The 17,752-nt window shown below is 45.2% G+C and overlaps 1 protein-coding gene across 1 annotated transcript in view; it reads right to left on the reverse strand.

Annotated features, from left to right (window-relative positions):
- MRPL39 (mitochondrial ribosomal protein L39) overlaps positions 1 to 17,752 on the reverse strand; it is a 111,182-nt gene that overhangs the window by 16,788 nt on the left and 76,642 nt on the right. The window contains exons 7-9 of the mRNA XM_056559438.1: positions 15,583 to 15,648; positions 11,853 to 12,006; positions 6,613 to 6,660 (exon numbers count right to left, since the gene is read on the reverse strand). Coding sequence (XP_056415413.1) covers positions 6,613 to 6,660; positions 11,853 to 12,006; positions 15,583 to 15,648 — 268 coding nt within the window. The remainder of the gene's footprint in view (positions 1 to 6,612; positions 6,661 to 11,852; positions 12,007 to 15,582; positions 15,649 to 17,752) is intronic.

A 17,752-nucleotide genomic window follows, 5' to 3' on the forward strand; every position in this document is an offset into this window, starting at 1 on the left:
TTTTTTTGTACAAAAGGTCCAGAGGCAGTTAAGCAGCCAAAAGCCTCTCATGTCTCATATATTATCGTTAAAAAGTAGCAATAAAACCTAAAACTATCCGGAATGTTGCATTTCCAGACCCTTTAAAAACATTACTCAAAACCAGCAGCCTAGATTTAACCACCCAGTTACAGATCTCCATAAAACTAATTTTAGGGATTTCTTAACCTTCTATTTTCTCTTTTTTTTTTAAAGGAAGATTCATCCTATACTCTTGTTTTGCCGCTAAGCTTCCTTTTCCATCGTACAGGTTTTTTTTTCGGGGTAAAATTTAAGAGAGTTTTGTTACTGATAATATCTATCAGACTCTCTAAGTTTTTTCTCCTGTGGCCACAAAAGGAAAGATAAAATGAAGCCCAACATCTCCTACATCAATCAATAGCAACCACCAAATAGTGTGTGCAGCGCTCCTGCAGCCATGCATTATGGAACAAAGTCAAAACTTCTGAGAAAAAGAACTATAGAGTCTTGGCCAACAAAATGAAGCTGGATGTGTCCTTAATCTCCGCCAAAGGCAAACCTCATCTGAACTTATATTTAGTCTATAGCTGGTTTATTCAGTGTTCCAAATTAAAGTTCCCCCTACACAAAAAAAATAAAAAAATAAATATATATATATATATATATATATATATATATATACACACACCAAAAGTACCTTCAAGGATATAGTTTTTTTTAATGAACGCCCTTTGTACCAGGGCGCTGTACATATGATAAGGGGTTAAAATACATATAACACAAACGCAAGTACAATGGACCTGAAACAAGAGGCTCAAACACAAACATGTAGTGTGAATGGTTGCTAAATGACAGGTCCCGGCCCATGAGGGCTTGGCTTACAAGTCTCAAGGGTACGTTCACACAAACTATATATTATGAACTTACCGGCAGCAAATATAATCTGCAGCTTATGTAGTACATATGAACATACCTTAAAGGGGAACTAACAAATGCATTAAACCCACTAACCTGAATTTACATGTTTGTGTGGGTGATGCTGGGTAAAACAATGTATTCCTTACCGCAATCTGTTCAGTCATCTCTAAGATAGAGCACAATCTTGCAATATGTAAATTAACTCTTAAAGGGGTATTCTGGGCAAACACATCTTATTCCCTATCGAAAGGAGAGGAGATAAGGTGTCTGATTGCGGGGGGCCTGCCGCTGGGACCCCCCGCAATCTCCTTGCAGCAGTCCGCATTCTATGCTTAGCTGCGTCTGAAGTTTCAAAAAACCCCGGGCTTCTGAGACAGGGACGTGACGTCACGCCACACTCCCTCCATTCATGTCTATGGGAGGGGGTGTTGCGGCCATTACGTCCCCTCCCATAGAAATGAATGGAGGGGGCGTGACGTGACGTCACGTCCCTGTCTCGGAAGCCCGGAGGTTTCTGAAACTTCAGACGCAGCTAAGCATAGAATACAGGCTGCTGCAGGGAGATCCCGGGGGGTCCCAGCAGCCGGCCCCCCGTGATCAGACATCTTATCCCCTATCCTTTCGATAGGGGATAAGATGTTTTTGCCTGGAATACCCCTTTAAATGCACTGGAGGCGAATCTAAAGATTATTTGCATCTCTGACACTGTCCCCTGGGTCCGGTTTGCACTGCCCCATAAATATTCACCCCTATGTAGTGTCGCCAACTGATGAGAAAATGTGCTCGTTATTCCCAAGTCGGCGCCTCTCCTTTCTTCATGTAAATCATTATAAGGGGTGTTGCTCCTGGTTTCTTGAAAGATTCACCCCACTGAGAAGTCTCACTACATTTGAATCCATGTTATCAACATCACCGACTGTTAAAAGGTTCTTATTATTTCACATATTTGTTACCCCTCCTCGGGATCACTATAAGCCGCAATTTATTGATTCCTGAGTGAAAGAACTGGGTCTCACGTTCACAGAGGCTGAGACCATTCTCAAATATTCTCACGGCTTTTCACGTTGTGTCAGGTTACAAGAATCCTACTATATAGTGGTCTTGAGATGGTACAAGACGCCCACATTTTTCCAAAATCACAACCTGATAAGAGTTAAACCTCTGTTGGCGTTGTCATGCACATGTAGGAACTCATTTGCATCTCTTACTGGAGAGTCACTGAATCAAACATTTCCTCCATTACGCACACTGCTTTAAAATTTACACCTGCCATGGTGTTACTTAGTCTTCCTGCCCCGGGTTTTTCCCCAAACAAGAAATCGTTGATTTCTCAGCTCTTGGCCGCAGCAAAATCTCTCATACCTTTACGCTGGATGCAAACGACCTCCCCAACATTGACAGAGTGGATCGCTAATGTCCACCATATAAGTAGATTCGAGGAAATGTCAAACAGAGCAGCTAGGTCTCACAAACGTGGCAACCCTGGCTGCAATCCCAATACAGTCAGAGGTGAATTACTGAGTTATAGCAGTAGAGATAGACCCTGTTTATGGACGACCACTATGTACAGGTTTGATTTTGGTGATCTCCTCCTCAGTCAAAGTTTGTACACCTCTTACCCTTATTTCATGATGCATCGTATTTACTCCCTATTATATGCCCTACCATTTCCCTGATAAGGACGAGGGGGATAATGACGAGGGGGATAATGACGGGGGGGATAATGACAAGGATGATCATGACAGGGTGATGATGATGGGGGTGTTAATGACGGGGGTCTAGATGAGGACAGGGGGGGAGATGATGCATTTCCCACCCTAGGCTTATAGTCGAGTCAATAACGTTTCCTAGATTTTTGGGGTGAAAATAGGGGCTTCAGCTTATATTCGGGACGGTTTATACTCTAGTATATACGGAATGCAATGTTTGAAGCTTATGTTATGCTGATGCTTCTCAAGCAGCTGCGTCTGCAGTTTTTGATGTTTGCTGTTTATTAACTGTGTGTTTATTATTGAAAATAATAGACTTATTTGATAAAAAATAAAAATAAAAAAAATATATGATGAATATATATTCATCCCCTGATGAGATGATGAGTGGGGTGGCGCGAACAGGACTCAGATAGTCTATAGACCCGTCTCCAGTGCAGTTAAGAGTTAATTTGCATATTGTAATATTGTGCTATATCTCTCGGGACGGTTGGACGGTTTGGGGTAAAGAATACATTGTTGTACTCAGGATCAATAACATTAACCCCCTGTATATTCAGGTTAGAGGGGTTGATCCATCTGTCAGTTTCCCTTTAAAAAGCACAGCATGAGCTGAAAGAAACATAAAGCGTAACCCCCTAGAGGACATGTCCTACAAGGTGGAGAACCTGAGGTCACACATTGGGTTGTTTAGTGTTTACACACGTATTATAGGCAAGAAAAGCCCTACCGTATATACTCGAGTATAAGCCGAGTTTTTCAGCACGATTTTTCGTGCTGAAAACACCCCCCCTCGGCTTATACTCGAGTGAACTCCCCCACCCGCAGTGGTCTTCAACCTGCGGACCTCCAGAGGTTTCAAAACTACAACTCCCAGCAAGCCCGGGCAGCCATCGGCTGTCCGGGCTTGCTGGGAGTTGTAGTTTTGAAACCTCCGGAGGTCCGCAGGTTGAAGACCACTGCGGCCTTCGACATCATCCAGCCCCCTCTCACCACCTTTAGTTCTTAGTACTCACCTCCGCTCGGCGCTGGTCCGGTCCTGCAGGACTGTCCGGTGAGGAGGTGGTCCGGTGGGATAGTGGTTCCAGGCTGCTATCTTCACCGGGGAGGCCTCTTCTAAGCGCTTCGGGCCCGGCCTCAGAATAGTCACGTTGCCTTGACAACGACGCAGAGGTGCGTTCATTGCCAACGTACTTCTGCGTCGTTGTCAAGGCAACGCCTCTATTACGGTCCGGAAGCGCGGAGAAGAGGCGCCCCCGGTGAAGATAGCAGCCCGGACCACCTCCTCACCGGACCACCTCCTCACCGGACAGTCCTGCAGGACCGGACCAGCGCCGAGCGGAGGTGAGTACTAAGAACTAAAGGGGGTGAGAGGGGGCTGGATGATGTCGAAGGCCGCAGTGGTCTTCAACCTGCGGACCTCCGGAGGTTTCAAAACTACAACTCCCAGCAAGCCCGGACAGCCGATGGCTGCCCGGGCTTGCTGGGAGTTGTAGTTTTGAAACCTCTGGAGGTCCGCAGGTTGAAGACCACTGAGGGCGAATGATGAGAAGAGGATGATGAAGGGGGGGGGGGGGTGTGGGATGATGACAAGAGGATGATGAAGGGGGGGGGTGGGATGATGCTGAAGGGGGGATGTGTGGGATGATGACAAGGGGATGATGAAGGGGGGATGTGTGGGATGATGACAAGGGGATGATGAAGGGGGGATGTGTGGGATGATGACAAGGGGATGATGAAGGGGGGATGTGCGGGATGATAAGGGGATGATGAAGGGGGGATGTGCGGGATGATAAGGGGATGATGAAGGGGGGATGTGTGGGATGATGACAAGGGGATGATGACGAGGATGTTAATGACGGGTCTGGATGATGACAGGGGGGGATGATGTATTTCCCACCCTAGGCTTATACTCGAGTCAATAACTTTTCCTGGGATTTTGGGTTGAACTTAGGGGTCTCGGCTTATACTCGGGTCGGCTTATACTCGAGTATATACGGTATTTGGTCCATTTCCAAATTCTAAATCCAAGTGGATACCTCCAGCTGTAGCAAAATTACAACTCCCAGCATGCCTGGATAATAATGGAGTTTCTCTTAAAAGACCAAAGCACTGATGTGTTTTGGACACTGCTTTGTTCCTATTCATGGCCAGAAATACAAATATGTACAAGTTTTAAAATACTTAGAAAACAAGACCTTCAAGAGAAAAGAGAAATTCCCAAGTTGTCCATAAAGAGAACAAACTTCTCTCTCTAGACAAAATGCCGACTCAAATATTTCCAGGAGGAATGACAGAGGAACGGCACAACACAGAGTTCTAAGAAACAACGCTCCAGTAGAGCTGGGCGGTATGACCAAATATGTGTATCACAGTATTTTTGTAACTTATGGAGGTTCCATGGTATATAACTGTATTTCTCCCCCCAAATCATGTTACCTGTCAATTAATTATCAGCCCGGCTGGGTACTACTCACATATGTCACCCTCAAGCACTGCCCTCCTCCTCTTTGTTGCAGCCACCGGCGCAGGAACTCTATACTGTACGCCAGTGGTCTCCAACCTGCGGACCTCCGGATGTTGCAAAACTACAACTTCGAGCATGCCCGGCATGCTGGGAGTTGTAGTTTTGCAACAGCTGGAGGTCCGCAGGTTTGAGACCACTGCTGTACGCTGTATCCCTATGCCCGGGCTGCAAAAGATAAAGAAAATAAACTTTAACTTACCTATGTCGGCCTCACGCTGTTCCTTGGGACTGGAACGTCGGACAGCCATCAGCCTATCACCGTCCGCAGCGATGTCCCGCCCCAGCCAGTGATAGGCTGAGCCCACTGTCATGTAAGAAGCCGGCCAGAGCTCCTTACATGACAGTGGGCTCAGCCTACCACTGGCCGGGGCGGGACATCGCTGCGGACAGTGATAGGCTGATGGCTGTCCGACGTTCCCGTCCCCAGCGTAAGGCCGACGTACGCCAGTGGTCTCCAACATCTGGAGGTCCGCATGTTGGAGACCACTGGCGTACAGTATAGAGTTCCAGCGCCGGCGGCCGCAACAAAGAGGAGGAGGGCAGTGCTTGCGGGTGACATATGTGAGTAGTACCCCGCTGGGCTGATAATTAATTGGGGGGGGAGCAGAACAGCACTGGCAGGTAACATGATTTGGCGGGGGGAGCAGAACAGCGCTGGCGGGTAACATACGATTAGTTCCCCGATGTGGGGACAGGGCTGCGCTGGGCTGATAATTCATTCCCAAGGAGGGGCCCAACCGGTATTGCGGTTTGGGAAAAATTCTAATCGTGCAGCCCAAAAAGTCCGGTATTCGGCATGAACCGGTATACCGCCCAGCCCTACGCTCCAGCATTGTTATTCCATTGGAATAGGAGTATTTACTTATAAACAGAGACAAGTCAGGAGACCAGACGGGTCTTCTTTATATCAACTCTAATTCACATTCAGGCTTTGAAGGGAATTTCTCACATATACGGAGCTGTTGGCAGCCACTTTGTTAGCGGCACCGACACACAGGAGCACAGATCCAACTAATATATGTGAGTAATGCCGAGCGGTGTCACATATAGGTTGATGGGTACAAAACAAATGTCTCTAATATCAAAAAAGGAAAGAAAATTAAAGCAGAAAATTTTGTTGCTGGGAATAAACATCTCCTACAATTCGACTCCTGTTATTTTTGGTAGCAGAAGAGATTTTATATGTTACTTTTAGTACAAACTGTCTCATTTTACATGCCATGGGCAATAAACGTGAGGAATTATTCTACTGCAGTCTGCATTGCCTATAACAAAATGCACTAAAATGCCATGCAATCCGGTAGGCCATTTTATGGCTGCTCTTATTTTTCCCCCGATCTCATTTCTCTCTCCGGTAGTTTATTTCATTAAAGTGTTTCATTAATCCTGGCACAACAAACATGTCACAGGTTCTGGTGCATTTTATAAAGAGTTTCATTGCCAGTTGCGTCATCTTACCGGTTTCTGGGCTCGGACTCTTAATTTATTCCATGCGGTGTGATGAGCCTGCGGAAAAAAACAAAAACAGAATTAGTCAGGTTATTAGCAATTCGGGCCGCAACACAAGAACAGAGATAATCTGTGATATACAATTGTATAAGAATATTTATACGCTCCTGTAGCTGTTGTGTTACTGATGGTTGAAGGCCAGGCACACGTCAATAATGGGTACGTCATGGTGCATTTGAGATACATTTACCTAGAGGAACTGGTGCATATTAAGTTCTGCAAATGTACAAGCTTTCTGGTGCAATTTGCACATTAAAAAAAAACTAAAAACCTGCCATACAGGACAATTTCTATTTGTTTTAGACACTTTTTGACTCTTCTATACCTTACTCAATGCAGAGGCATGGCTCAGTGACAAGTGGTTCTGGCTAAGTAGAAAAAAGGGCACAGCTTGCAAAAAAAAAAAAAAGGAGAAACAAAAAAATTGCAATCAAGTTTTTGCACACAATTTTGGCTTAAAATAAGCCAACTAGTAGGTGCTGTAAACTTAGATAGGTCCATCTTAGACTAGACCATTGTTTCCCAACCAGGGTACCTCCAGTTGTTGCTAAACTACAACTCCCAGCATGCCCAAGGATGCTGGGAGTGGTAGTTTAACAACAGCTGGAGGCACCCTGGTTGGGAAACACTGGACTAGTAAGTCTGAAGATGCTTCAAATGTATTACTGTCTAGTCTAAGTTTTAGAGAGTATTAGTAATTCTGCTTTAAAAAGGAGTCTAGGGGGCTCTTATAGGCCATGGGCTATAACCAGGAAACTGTCAACCCCAGTACTCACAATGCCTGGGGCGATGGGGTGGGATGTAATATTAAGCCCCCTCCGTTTCTTCACTACACAATCACCACTGTGACATTCAATAGTTTAAAAGACAGGATATAAAGCTGGCCATACACATTATATTAAAGGGGTTATCAAGGGAGAGAAACTAATCTAATTTCTTCCAGAAACAGCACCACTCGTGTCCTCAGGTTGTGTGCGGTATTACTCGGTTCTATTGAGGTGAATGGTTGTAATATCACATACAACCTGAGGAGAGGGGTGGTGCTGCATAAGGGGGAAGGAGGATAGGGCTGTTGGATTTCAGAAAAAATAGGCTGCTGGCTTTCTTATCTCTTCTTATTCAAAACACATGCACACTTGCTTGAACAGAGCATGCAAGTACAAAGGGGGAAGGGGGATCAAGCAGAATAGGTGTTCAAATTCAGTAAATGGGCCCTAATGACTCATGATGTGGTGCCAGATTAGCCACAATGTAGCAAGTCCCAAAAAATACAGATGTGGTTTTCCTCCCCATTCCTCTTAGTTCAACATATCCCGAGAGGGCATAAATACATCACTGAGCTGAAACTCTTGGAAATCTTCTTTCATTATCGCCGACAGGTAAAATGGTACAAATATAGAAACCACATGAAACCATGGCAACTGGTAGAAACGAGTGATGGCTAGGGCATTTCGAATCAGCCGATCCTGAGGAAAGACTTTCAAGAGTGCCGACTCTTGTGGACGTATCTAAGCTGTATCTAAAGGTTGTCCCATGCCCAGCGATCGTTGACTGCACCTGTGCTTTGCTGTATAACCCGAGATGACCATCTTAGTAAAAAACAAACAAAATAAAATCTCGCAATACTCTGTCGGGAGATTTATATGCTATGTGTGTCAATAGGAGGCCACAAAGTGGTTGTGATGTGAATTGCAGTTAGTCGAGGAGTACTGTACCAAATAAAATCATTCTTGTAGCCTAAGCCCTAGTTCCAAGCCTAAGCCTAAATTCTGGCCTGACAGCGGGTCTAGTGACCATACTGAAAATCATCCAATACTCCAACATGCTGCATTCTGGGTGGAATAAAGTCCCCACTTCAAGGTACTAAAGCAGTACTCTTATATGTAAGTATGTAATCATATACGTCTGTTGTTTGGGTCACATGACACGTTTCTACATTACCAGATGAAGTAGTAGAGTAATCCACTGATTTAGTTATACTCCACACCAAAACAGTCCTCCCTCTCCTCTACAACAATCTGCCTGCTCAGTGTGATCCTGCAAGGACGCAGAATGGAATCGCCATTCACGCTCCACATACGGTTTAATAATTCAGAGCCTCTTGTATATTATTAACCAAAAAAGCTGAAAAAAAGGAAGAAAAACAAGTGTGCTATTATAGATCGGTGTAGGACTGCAATTTTTGTTTAACACTCAGCAAGAATGAAGGAAAAGCAGGACCACTCAGGGTTATCTGAAGGGTTCGTAAACAAATGTTCCTCGTAATTATGCACCAAAGGTCGCTACCATTCACACAATACAAGGATGATTGGAATAGTACTGAACAGCAAGACCGCTAGAGAAGAATTATAACAGAGGAGGAAAAAAGAATACTGTATTATTAGGGCTATAAAAGGGAAAAAAGTCCCTGCCGCTTACTGGCCGCAGTCAGGGGACCCTGTAGCACCGGACCCACCTGATGGTTTGCTTTAAGGGGTTATCTAGGCTCTAAAGGGGTACTCTGGTGCCGAACATCTTACCCCTGTTCCACAGGATAGGTAGTAAGTGTCTAATCGTGGGGAGTCCAACTGCTGGGACCCCTCTCATCTCCGTCCAAGCACCCCGACTCTCTCTATGCATGGAGCGACCTCCACTCTGTGCACGGATTAATGTCGACCACTGCACAAAGCTGTGGCTAACAAGACACCCCATGTATCTCTATAAGAGAGCAGGAGATACACAAATGTTGTATCTCTGGCTCTTACAGAGATACATGGGGTGTCTTGCTAGCCACAGCTTTGTGCGGGGGGGTCAACAGTAATCTGTGCACGGAGTTGCGGTCGCTTCATGCATGGAGAGAGCCAGGGTGCCGGGATGGAGATCACAGGGGAACCCCAAGGGTAGACATCCACGATCAGACACTTATCCCCTATCCTGTGGATAGGAGATAAGATGTTCAGCGCCGGAGTACTCTTTAAGAAGTGGATAGTATATCCTTAGGATGGGCCCTCAATATTTGATGCATTCCCTGGATCGGATTGGCACTGATCTAGTATTGTTGGCCAGCAATTTTTAAGCTTTGATAAACTCCTAAATAATCAGACAGAGCACCTTAAAGCTGCAGTGACCTGTATGATTATCACAGAGAAATAGGGGAAGCTGAACGCAATGTGTACATGTGTTCAGCTTTCAATCATGGAGAATTCTGCAGACTGGGAAGGGAAGCTGAACACAATGGCCCATATTTATCAAACTGTTTGAAAGAAAAAGTGAAGTGATTTTCCCAAAGCAACCAATCACAGCTCAGCTAATGAGCTCTGGTAAAGTGAAAGCTGAGCTGTGATTGGTTGCTGTGGGAAAATCACTTCACTTTTTCTCTCAAACAGTTTTACAAATCTGGGCAAATGTGCATATCATGTACCTGGGGAGGTAAAGAGCATAAGATGAAATGTGAAAGACCATAAAGCTTTACTGTCATTGGGCAAAACGTGCTGTCCAGGCATTTCAAAAATCCAGATAGCAAGTTTTAATCTAGTGAAGTTCGTGGTGGTTCGTGGAGTTCTTCACTCCCCAGCCGGCTGCTCTGTGACTCATTCCCAGGATTTGAGCCTATGGGAATGAATCCGGTTTAAATGACAGCTGGGGAGTGAGGTACACACTGTCGTGCACTTAACCTGGATGTAGCTCACGATCACAGCTCGTCTCAGGAGCAAGACCGGATGCAATGTAAGCTTCTGACATGTCTGGCCAACAGGTCAAAACTTTGGCAAATAACAGAAAGGCTTTAACCCCTTGAGGACCAGGCCAATTTTATTTTTGCATTTTCGTTTTTTCCTCCTCATCATATCCATTTTATTTTTTAATTTTAAATTTTTTACACTTTAATAGTCTCCATAGGGGACTATTTATAGCAATAATTTCATTGTTAATACTGTTCAGTGCTATGCATAGGGCATAGCACTGATTAGTATTATCGGTGATCGTCTGCTCTGGTCTGCTCGATCTCAGACCAGAGCAGAAGACCCGAGGAGACGGATGGAGGCAGGTGAGGGGACCTCTGTCCACCATTATGGATGATCGTATCCCCGCGGCAGCGTTGCGGGTGATCCGATCATCCATTTTACCAACCGCACTGCCACAGATGCCGTGATCTGTATTGATCACGGCATCTGAGGGGTTAATGGCGGACATCCGCGTGATCTGGGATGTCATCCATTACCAGCGGGTCCCTGGCTGCTAATAACAGCCGGGACCTACCGCGCATTACGTGAGCATCGGTCCATTGCTCACGGTCATGGCGGAGCGTAAATGTATGCCATGGACATACATTTAGGTCCATTGTCATTAAGGGAGATTGTGAGGCATTTATAAAACGGCTTTTCTGTTTATGTAAACGTTGCCTGGCATTAGCTGCTAAGTGGGGAGAAGCAGGGGAGAGCCGGCCACGTTTGTGCGCTGCTGTCTATTACAGTAAACAGACAAGAACTTCTATAAAAGAGTAAATTAGAAGGAAGGGAAATAATTTATAAAGGAAAATGCATCAGTGATAATTCAAATATTAATAATCTATGTAACCAGAATTTCCTTTAAATCCAGGGTGAATATGCAGCCAGATAAGCACAAAGAAGGGGGCAAAAGACCTCGCAGTCAAACCCACTGCTAGATTTCCACCCTAATGATGGCCCAAGTTCTGGTTAAGCTGGAGACCAAAAAATAGGTGAAGGGCGGCATCTGGGGGCTCGCACACATGGTGCCCTACGTGTATTCCGGGGACAATTGTGACTCCATTCTTAGGATCACTTGGGTCCCAGAGGTCGGACCCCCACCAGTCAACTTATCCTCTATCCTGTAGACATAAGATAACTTCCTGAGATGGGACTTTTCTTTTAAGGACCAATAGTTAGGATGTCGGATTTATAGAAAAACATGTGCCTGGTCACATTGGGGGAGAGTTATCAAAACCTGTCCAGAGGAAAAGTGGCTGAGTTGCCCATAGTAACCAATCAGATTGCTTCTTTCATTTTTAACAAGGCCTCTGCAAAATGAAAGAAGTGATCTGATTGGTTGCTATGGGCAACTCAGCAAGTTCTCCTCTGGACAGGTTTTGATAAATCTCTCCCCCTAATGTCTATGCTTTCTTCCCCTCTTATTTACATCTATGTATACTACACTATAGTAGTGATACAAAAAATATACAAAAAGTGACTTACCATCAAGTGTCTGGGCAAGGAGAGACCCTGGAACCTCCTAACATATTCTGAGGAGATGGTGGAGAGAAGGTGGTGTGCTGTCACCTCATACTGCAAACAAAAGCCAGTCCTGGGGATGTGGGGACCTTCACTGAGATCCACAAACTCACCAAATCTGGAAAATGACACGAGGATGGGATTAGTCTGCAAGCCTGAAAAGATTCTTGTAATAAGACCAAAAAACTTGGTACAGAAGACATCAAAGATGCAGTACAGTGAACCCTCAACTTACAATGGCCTCAACATACATAAGTTTCAACATAAAATGTTTAATTCTGGACCATTGTAACTTGAAACCAGACTCACATACAATGTCGAGACAGTTCAGTTCTGTGATAGACAGGTCAATGGCTGGAAGAACTGACCAATCAGAATGGGCATTTTACTGGTAAAACATCTGTATTACTGAAGTGTATTCACTGACTGGCTGTCTGGTAGCGCCCCCTACAGTACAGGGAGGTATTACATGTTCTGTACTCCTTACCTCTATTACTGAAGTGCATGCACTGACTGGCTATCTGGTAGTGCCCCCTAATGTACAGGGAGGAACTACAAGTTCTGTACTACTCCTTACCTGTGCCAGGGTTAGCTGCTCCTTTGGACACCAAGTAAGGGGGGCTCCATTTGGGACACTGTGTGTACTGTATAGGACCCTGAAGAAGCTCCTGTACTCTAGATAAACCATTGTTTCCCAACCAGGTAGCCTCCAGCTGTTGCAAAACTACAAATCCCAGCATGTCCGGACAGCCAACGGCTGTCCGGGCATGCTGGGAGTTGTAGTTTTGCAACAGCTGGAGGCATCCTGGTTGGGAAACACTGACATAGACAGTGATTACAGCTCCCAGCAGATCTTTCTTACTTTTATATGTAAGGATTTTCTTTATCTATATTAGTTATCTACTTATTTTTGTTTAATCATCACTTTTTCCTATTTTTGATGACATTTTGGGTCTTCAGAACCAATTACCAGGTTTCCATAGAGTTATGGTCTCAACATACAATGGTCGTCCTGGAACCTATTAATATTGTAACTTGAGGGACCACTGTATAGATAATATGGGCTGCACATGGTCAGTATACTAAAGGAAGACCACAGAACAGTGGGGTCAAGACTGGGTGTATCATTATAGTATAACAATGCTAATGACTCGTCAATATCAGGTCAGTGGTGATTCCGACACCTGTATTGATCATACATTTAAAGGGGTACTCTGCTGGAAAACTTTTTATTTTTATAATCAACTGTTGCCAGAAAGTTAAACAGATTTGTAATTGACTTGTATTTAAAAACCTTAATCCTTCCAGTACTTAGCTGCTGTTTACTACAGAGGAAGTTCTTTTTCTTTTTGAAGTTCCTTTCTGTCTGACCACAGTGCTCTCTGCTGACACCTCTGTCCGGAAGTTCTTTTTCTTTTTTAAGTTCCTTTCTTTCTGACCACAGTGCTCTCTGCGGACACCTCTGTCCATGTCAGGAACTGTCCAGAGTAGGAGCAAATCCCCATAGCAAACCTATCCTGCTCTGGACAGTTCCTGACATGGACAGAGGTGTCCGCATAGAGCACTGTGGTCAGAAAGAAAGGAACTTAAAAAAGAAAAAGAACTTCCTCTGTAGTATACAGCAGCTGATAAGTACTGGAAGGATTAAGATATTTTTTAATAGAAGTAATTTTCAAATCTGTTTAACTTTCTGGCACCAGTTGATTAAAAAAAAAAAAAAAAAAAAATTCCAGCTGAGTACCCCTTTAATGGGGGTCAGGCAGCTGGTGAATGTGCCATCTTCATTGTTTACCAGAAACAGCTCTGTACTTTTGGTGGTGGGTGTGACTAGTACAGGAGCTTAAAAAAAAAATGTGATAGATCTAAAACACCAAGCACAGCCCCGCTAAAATATTGATGAAGAGCCTCAGACAATGAAGGGAGACGTCACTTTACCAAGGCACCGTGCCTCAGGAGTTGGACACACATCGTTCTATATCTGAAGGACAGGCCCTCAATATCATAGCCCTGTAACACTCCTTTAAAGGACATCTGCAGCGTTACAAACACTTATCCCCTATACTCAAGATAGGGGATAAGTGTTTGATCATGGGGGGTCCAAACGCTGGGCCCCCCGGCGATCTCCTGTACGGGGCCCCCACATCCCCCATAGAACTGTAAGGGGACGGGGAGGAGACGGGGCGTCATCGTCGACCTCTAGGTCGACGCTACGCGCCTTAGCGCTCACCATGAGAGCTAATGGCGGCGCCCCATTAGGGAGGATCGGGGAGGGGGGGTCCCAGCGGTCGGACCCCCCGCGATCAAACACTTATCCCCTATCCTGTGGATAGGGGATAAGTGTAATGCCGCTGCAGTTGTCCTTCAATATAGGAGCAGAAGTATGAAGACTTACTCAACATGGAAGGTTTAGAGTCCTAGAGTCAATAACTGGTTGTCCCAGTCCTCATCCAGAGAGTTGAAGGGGTACTCCGTCCCTAGACATCTTATCCACTATTCAAAAGGATAGGGGATAAGAGGTCTGATCTTGGCTGCGGCACACCAGACATCCAATTTACGGAGCAAACTTTGCTCCGTGCCGGATAACTGCCGATGGAGGGGTAGATGCTTGTGATGTCATGGTCACGCCCGGCTCATGATGTCACTGCCACACCCCCTCAATGCAAGTCTATGGCAGGGGGCGTGATGACAGTCACGCCCCCTCCCATAGACTTGCGTTGAGGGGGCGTGGCTGTGACATCATGAGCCTCCGGCGCTGCACCTGACACTCTAAAACGAACAGCAGCGGGACTTCTGCTATCAGACAGCTTATCCCCTATACTTTGGATAGGGGATAAGATGTCTAGGGTGCGGAGTACCCCTTTAAAGCGTACGTCCATAGATGGTCCTGGCAGCAGGATAGCTGTCTAAATTTGGTAGCAACTTTCTATCGAGACTTGCTCCCTGAGAAACATGATCAGAAGATGTAATACAGTCCACAAAGAGTATAGTCCGGCACAGCTATTCCATCGTGATACAAATACTCCCCTATAGTCCACTAGAGGTGATTACTGCTGCAGCGTGTCCTGTGTGCAACAAAGTCCAGGGCGGTGCTAGCCGGTATAATAGTCCAGAATCAAATACAACGTAGAAAGAAGAAAAACCAGCGCACTCACCACAACAGGTGTACTTTATCTTCATGTGTCTTTATTGTAGAAAATCACAAACGTGGCACAATAAGCCGGACACAGGTACAGGCGTGCGGGGGGACGACAGGTACAAAGATGCTCTCGGGCTAGCGGGTCCGCCTCGTGCTTACTCGCGCTTCGCAAGGGCCTTGCGAAGCGCGAGTAAGCACGAGGTGGACCCGCTTTCTTCTTTCTACGTTGTATATGATCAGAAGATGTATTTGTCAAAAGTCCCATGCAAATCTAAGACTTTCAGCAAATCCATCTACAGGAAAATCTCAGGCTACAAGGTTGCAGCGAAATGTAAACAGATATCCTGCTGTCGGGACCATCATCAGAGGTAAGATTTAAAGACACCTTTGGACAACTTTTTGCTCAGTTTCTCTTCTGCAGCCGCCAGCATGTGTTTACATACACAGCCTCCAGCCCTTCTCAGTCCTCTCGATTTACCGCCAAACCAAGGTTTTCCTACTTACGACAAAACAATAAGAGAGATAGATAGATTCACATAGCTTTAGATATCTACTCACCTGTGTAAAGTTACCTTTCCCTGGGGGTGTTGTGCTGCCTTTTCTTCCATCATCAGCAATTTGTACCTGAGGAAACAGGAGTCTCCAGTCATTACTCCGTATAAGAAAACTTTAACCAGTGGTGACAAGGGATGAGACAACATTTGCAAAGCTGCCAGCACAGGTAGAAATCTCTGGCTTTTTGTATTTAAAAGAGCCCAGACTCATAATGAAGGCCCTGGTTAAAAAAAATTCCCCTATCCCACCTAACAGTGAATCTTAAATACATGAATTCTGACTTATTTAACAATGTCTGGCTTGTTGTTTATTCCCTGGTTTGGAAAAAAATAAAAAAATAAAGACTGCTGAACGCAGCTATAGAAACCCCCCGGTTTGGTTGCAAATTCTGGTGCGCACACAATATGTGGCGCAATGTGCCAAATTTTGGCAAACAACAAGGCAAAACAGGCTGGGTTTAAAACAGTAAATCAGGGCAATTGTATTAAAGAATGTCATCAATTCCAACGTTGGAATTACTGTCATTTAATATACAACGCATTCACTGATTGGGGCTTTTCCGTAGACTTTAATAGAACATTAGGAGTTAAAAATACTGCAGTTTTTCATACCCATTCTACTGCAGTTTATTTCTTTTACAATGGGCAAACTTGGCCTTAGAGTAGGGTCACACACACCACATATGCAGCGTATTTTACGCTGCAGGAAATCCAATTCACATTTTGCTATGAGCGAACAGCCCTGTGTGTGCAGTAAGGTTTGAAGGCGGGCCCAGCTCCACAACTTGACTGATGCGCAGGCCTGCCTCCAAACCTTACTGGAGGAAACAGCTGGTGCTGAGATAACCTGGCGAGGTTTCCTCAGTACTCAGGCAGAAAAATCCAATGTCGGCTAGGAGGCGCACACCCGAGGATAATGAACAATTGCTGACTGTCAGCAATTGTTCATTATCCTCGGGTGTGCGCCTCCTAGCCGACATCGGATTTTTCTGCCCACGTACTGCGGAAACCGCGCCAGGTTATCTCAGCACCAGCTGTTTCCTCCTGTATCTTCACCGCTGGCAATGCGGGACCGACGGGCGGCAGCTTTCCGATACTGCAACCTACTACATGTGATAGTCAGTGTTGCGCCTGCCTGCACAACACCTACAGGTGAGCAATATTCTTATTGCAGGCAAACTGTCCAGCCTCACAGACTGGGATTTACTGCACTACATAGCGCCATCTCTGCTTTTTTTTCCCCCTCTCCTCCAAACCTTACTGCACACACAGGGCTGTGGCCAGGTAGCCTGTGTGTCTGCTCATAGAAAAATGCACAACATTTTTACCTCCAAACAAAGGCTGTCTGGGCATGCTTTGAGTTGTAGATTTGCAACAGCAGGAGGCACACACTTTTCTATCCTAACAGGAAAATGTCATGTTATTGTGATTTAACAGTCCATTGTAAGGATGTATAATATTTAAGGGAGCCCAATTGAGATAAGTAGGAAAGCTCATCCTCTAAGGAAATATTCTCCTGTTAGCACCATTAGTCAGTGAGTTGTGCCTTGTGATCTGTGCGACTGCAATCAGAATTACGTTCCCCAATGGCACCATTAACACTGTACAGGGGCTAAATAAAAATAAAAATAAAAATAAAAATAAAAAATGCTATACTTACTTAGCCCAGGTCCCCCAAAGCTTCCAGTTGGCTCCTCAGATCCTCTCTCTCCTTCAAATGCTTGATGCAGGACTTGCCGGCTCAAATACTAGCCAAGACAGGACACCCCTGTGGCCAGTAGTTGGCTAATCCGGCACGGAGAAGATGGAACCAAAATGAGCCAAAATGGAGCTGTGGGGGACTGTGGCTAGGCAAGTATAGCTTTTTCTTTTTTTTTTTTTTTTCTTTTACCCCCGCATCAGCAGCATATTTATTTCCAAAAGCTGGAATACCCCTTTGAGTGCCCCCCCCCCCCCCCCACACACACACATTAACACCATAGGAGTTACCCCATCCAAAAGAAAAACTCCCCCCCCCCCCCCCCCCTCAATTCTCCCCTAATATTAGTACGGCCACACATGATGTGGAACTTTCGTGTGGCAAATCTGCATCATTGCTTGTATATTAGGTGCCTCACTGCCTATATGTGAACTGCATTTTGAGCAATAGGTAGAGGAAGGGTTAAAAACACATT

The sequence above is a fragment of the Hyla sarda genome, chromosome 2, assembly GCF_029499605.1.
Source record: "Hyla sarda isolate aHylSar1 chromosome 2, aHylSar1.hap1, whole genome shotgun sequence".
NCBI classification, from domain to species: Eukaryota; Metazoa; Chordata; class Amphibia; order Anura; family Hylidae; genus Hyla; species Hyla sarda.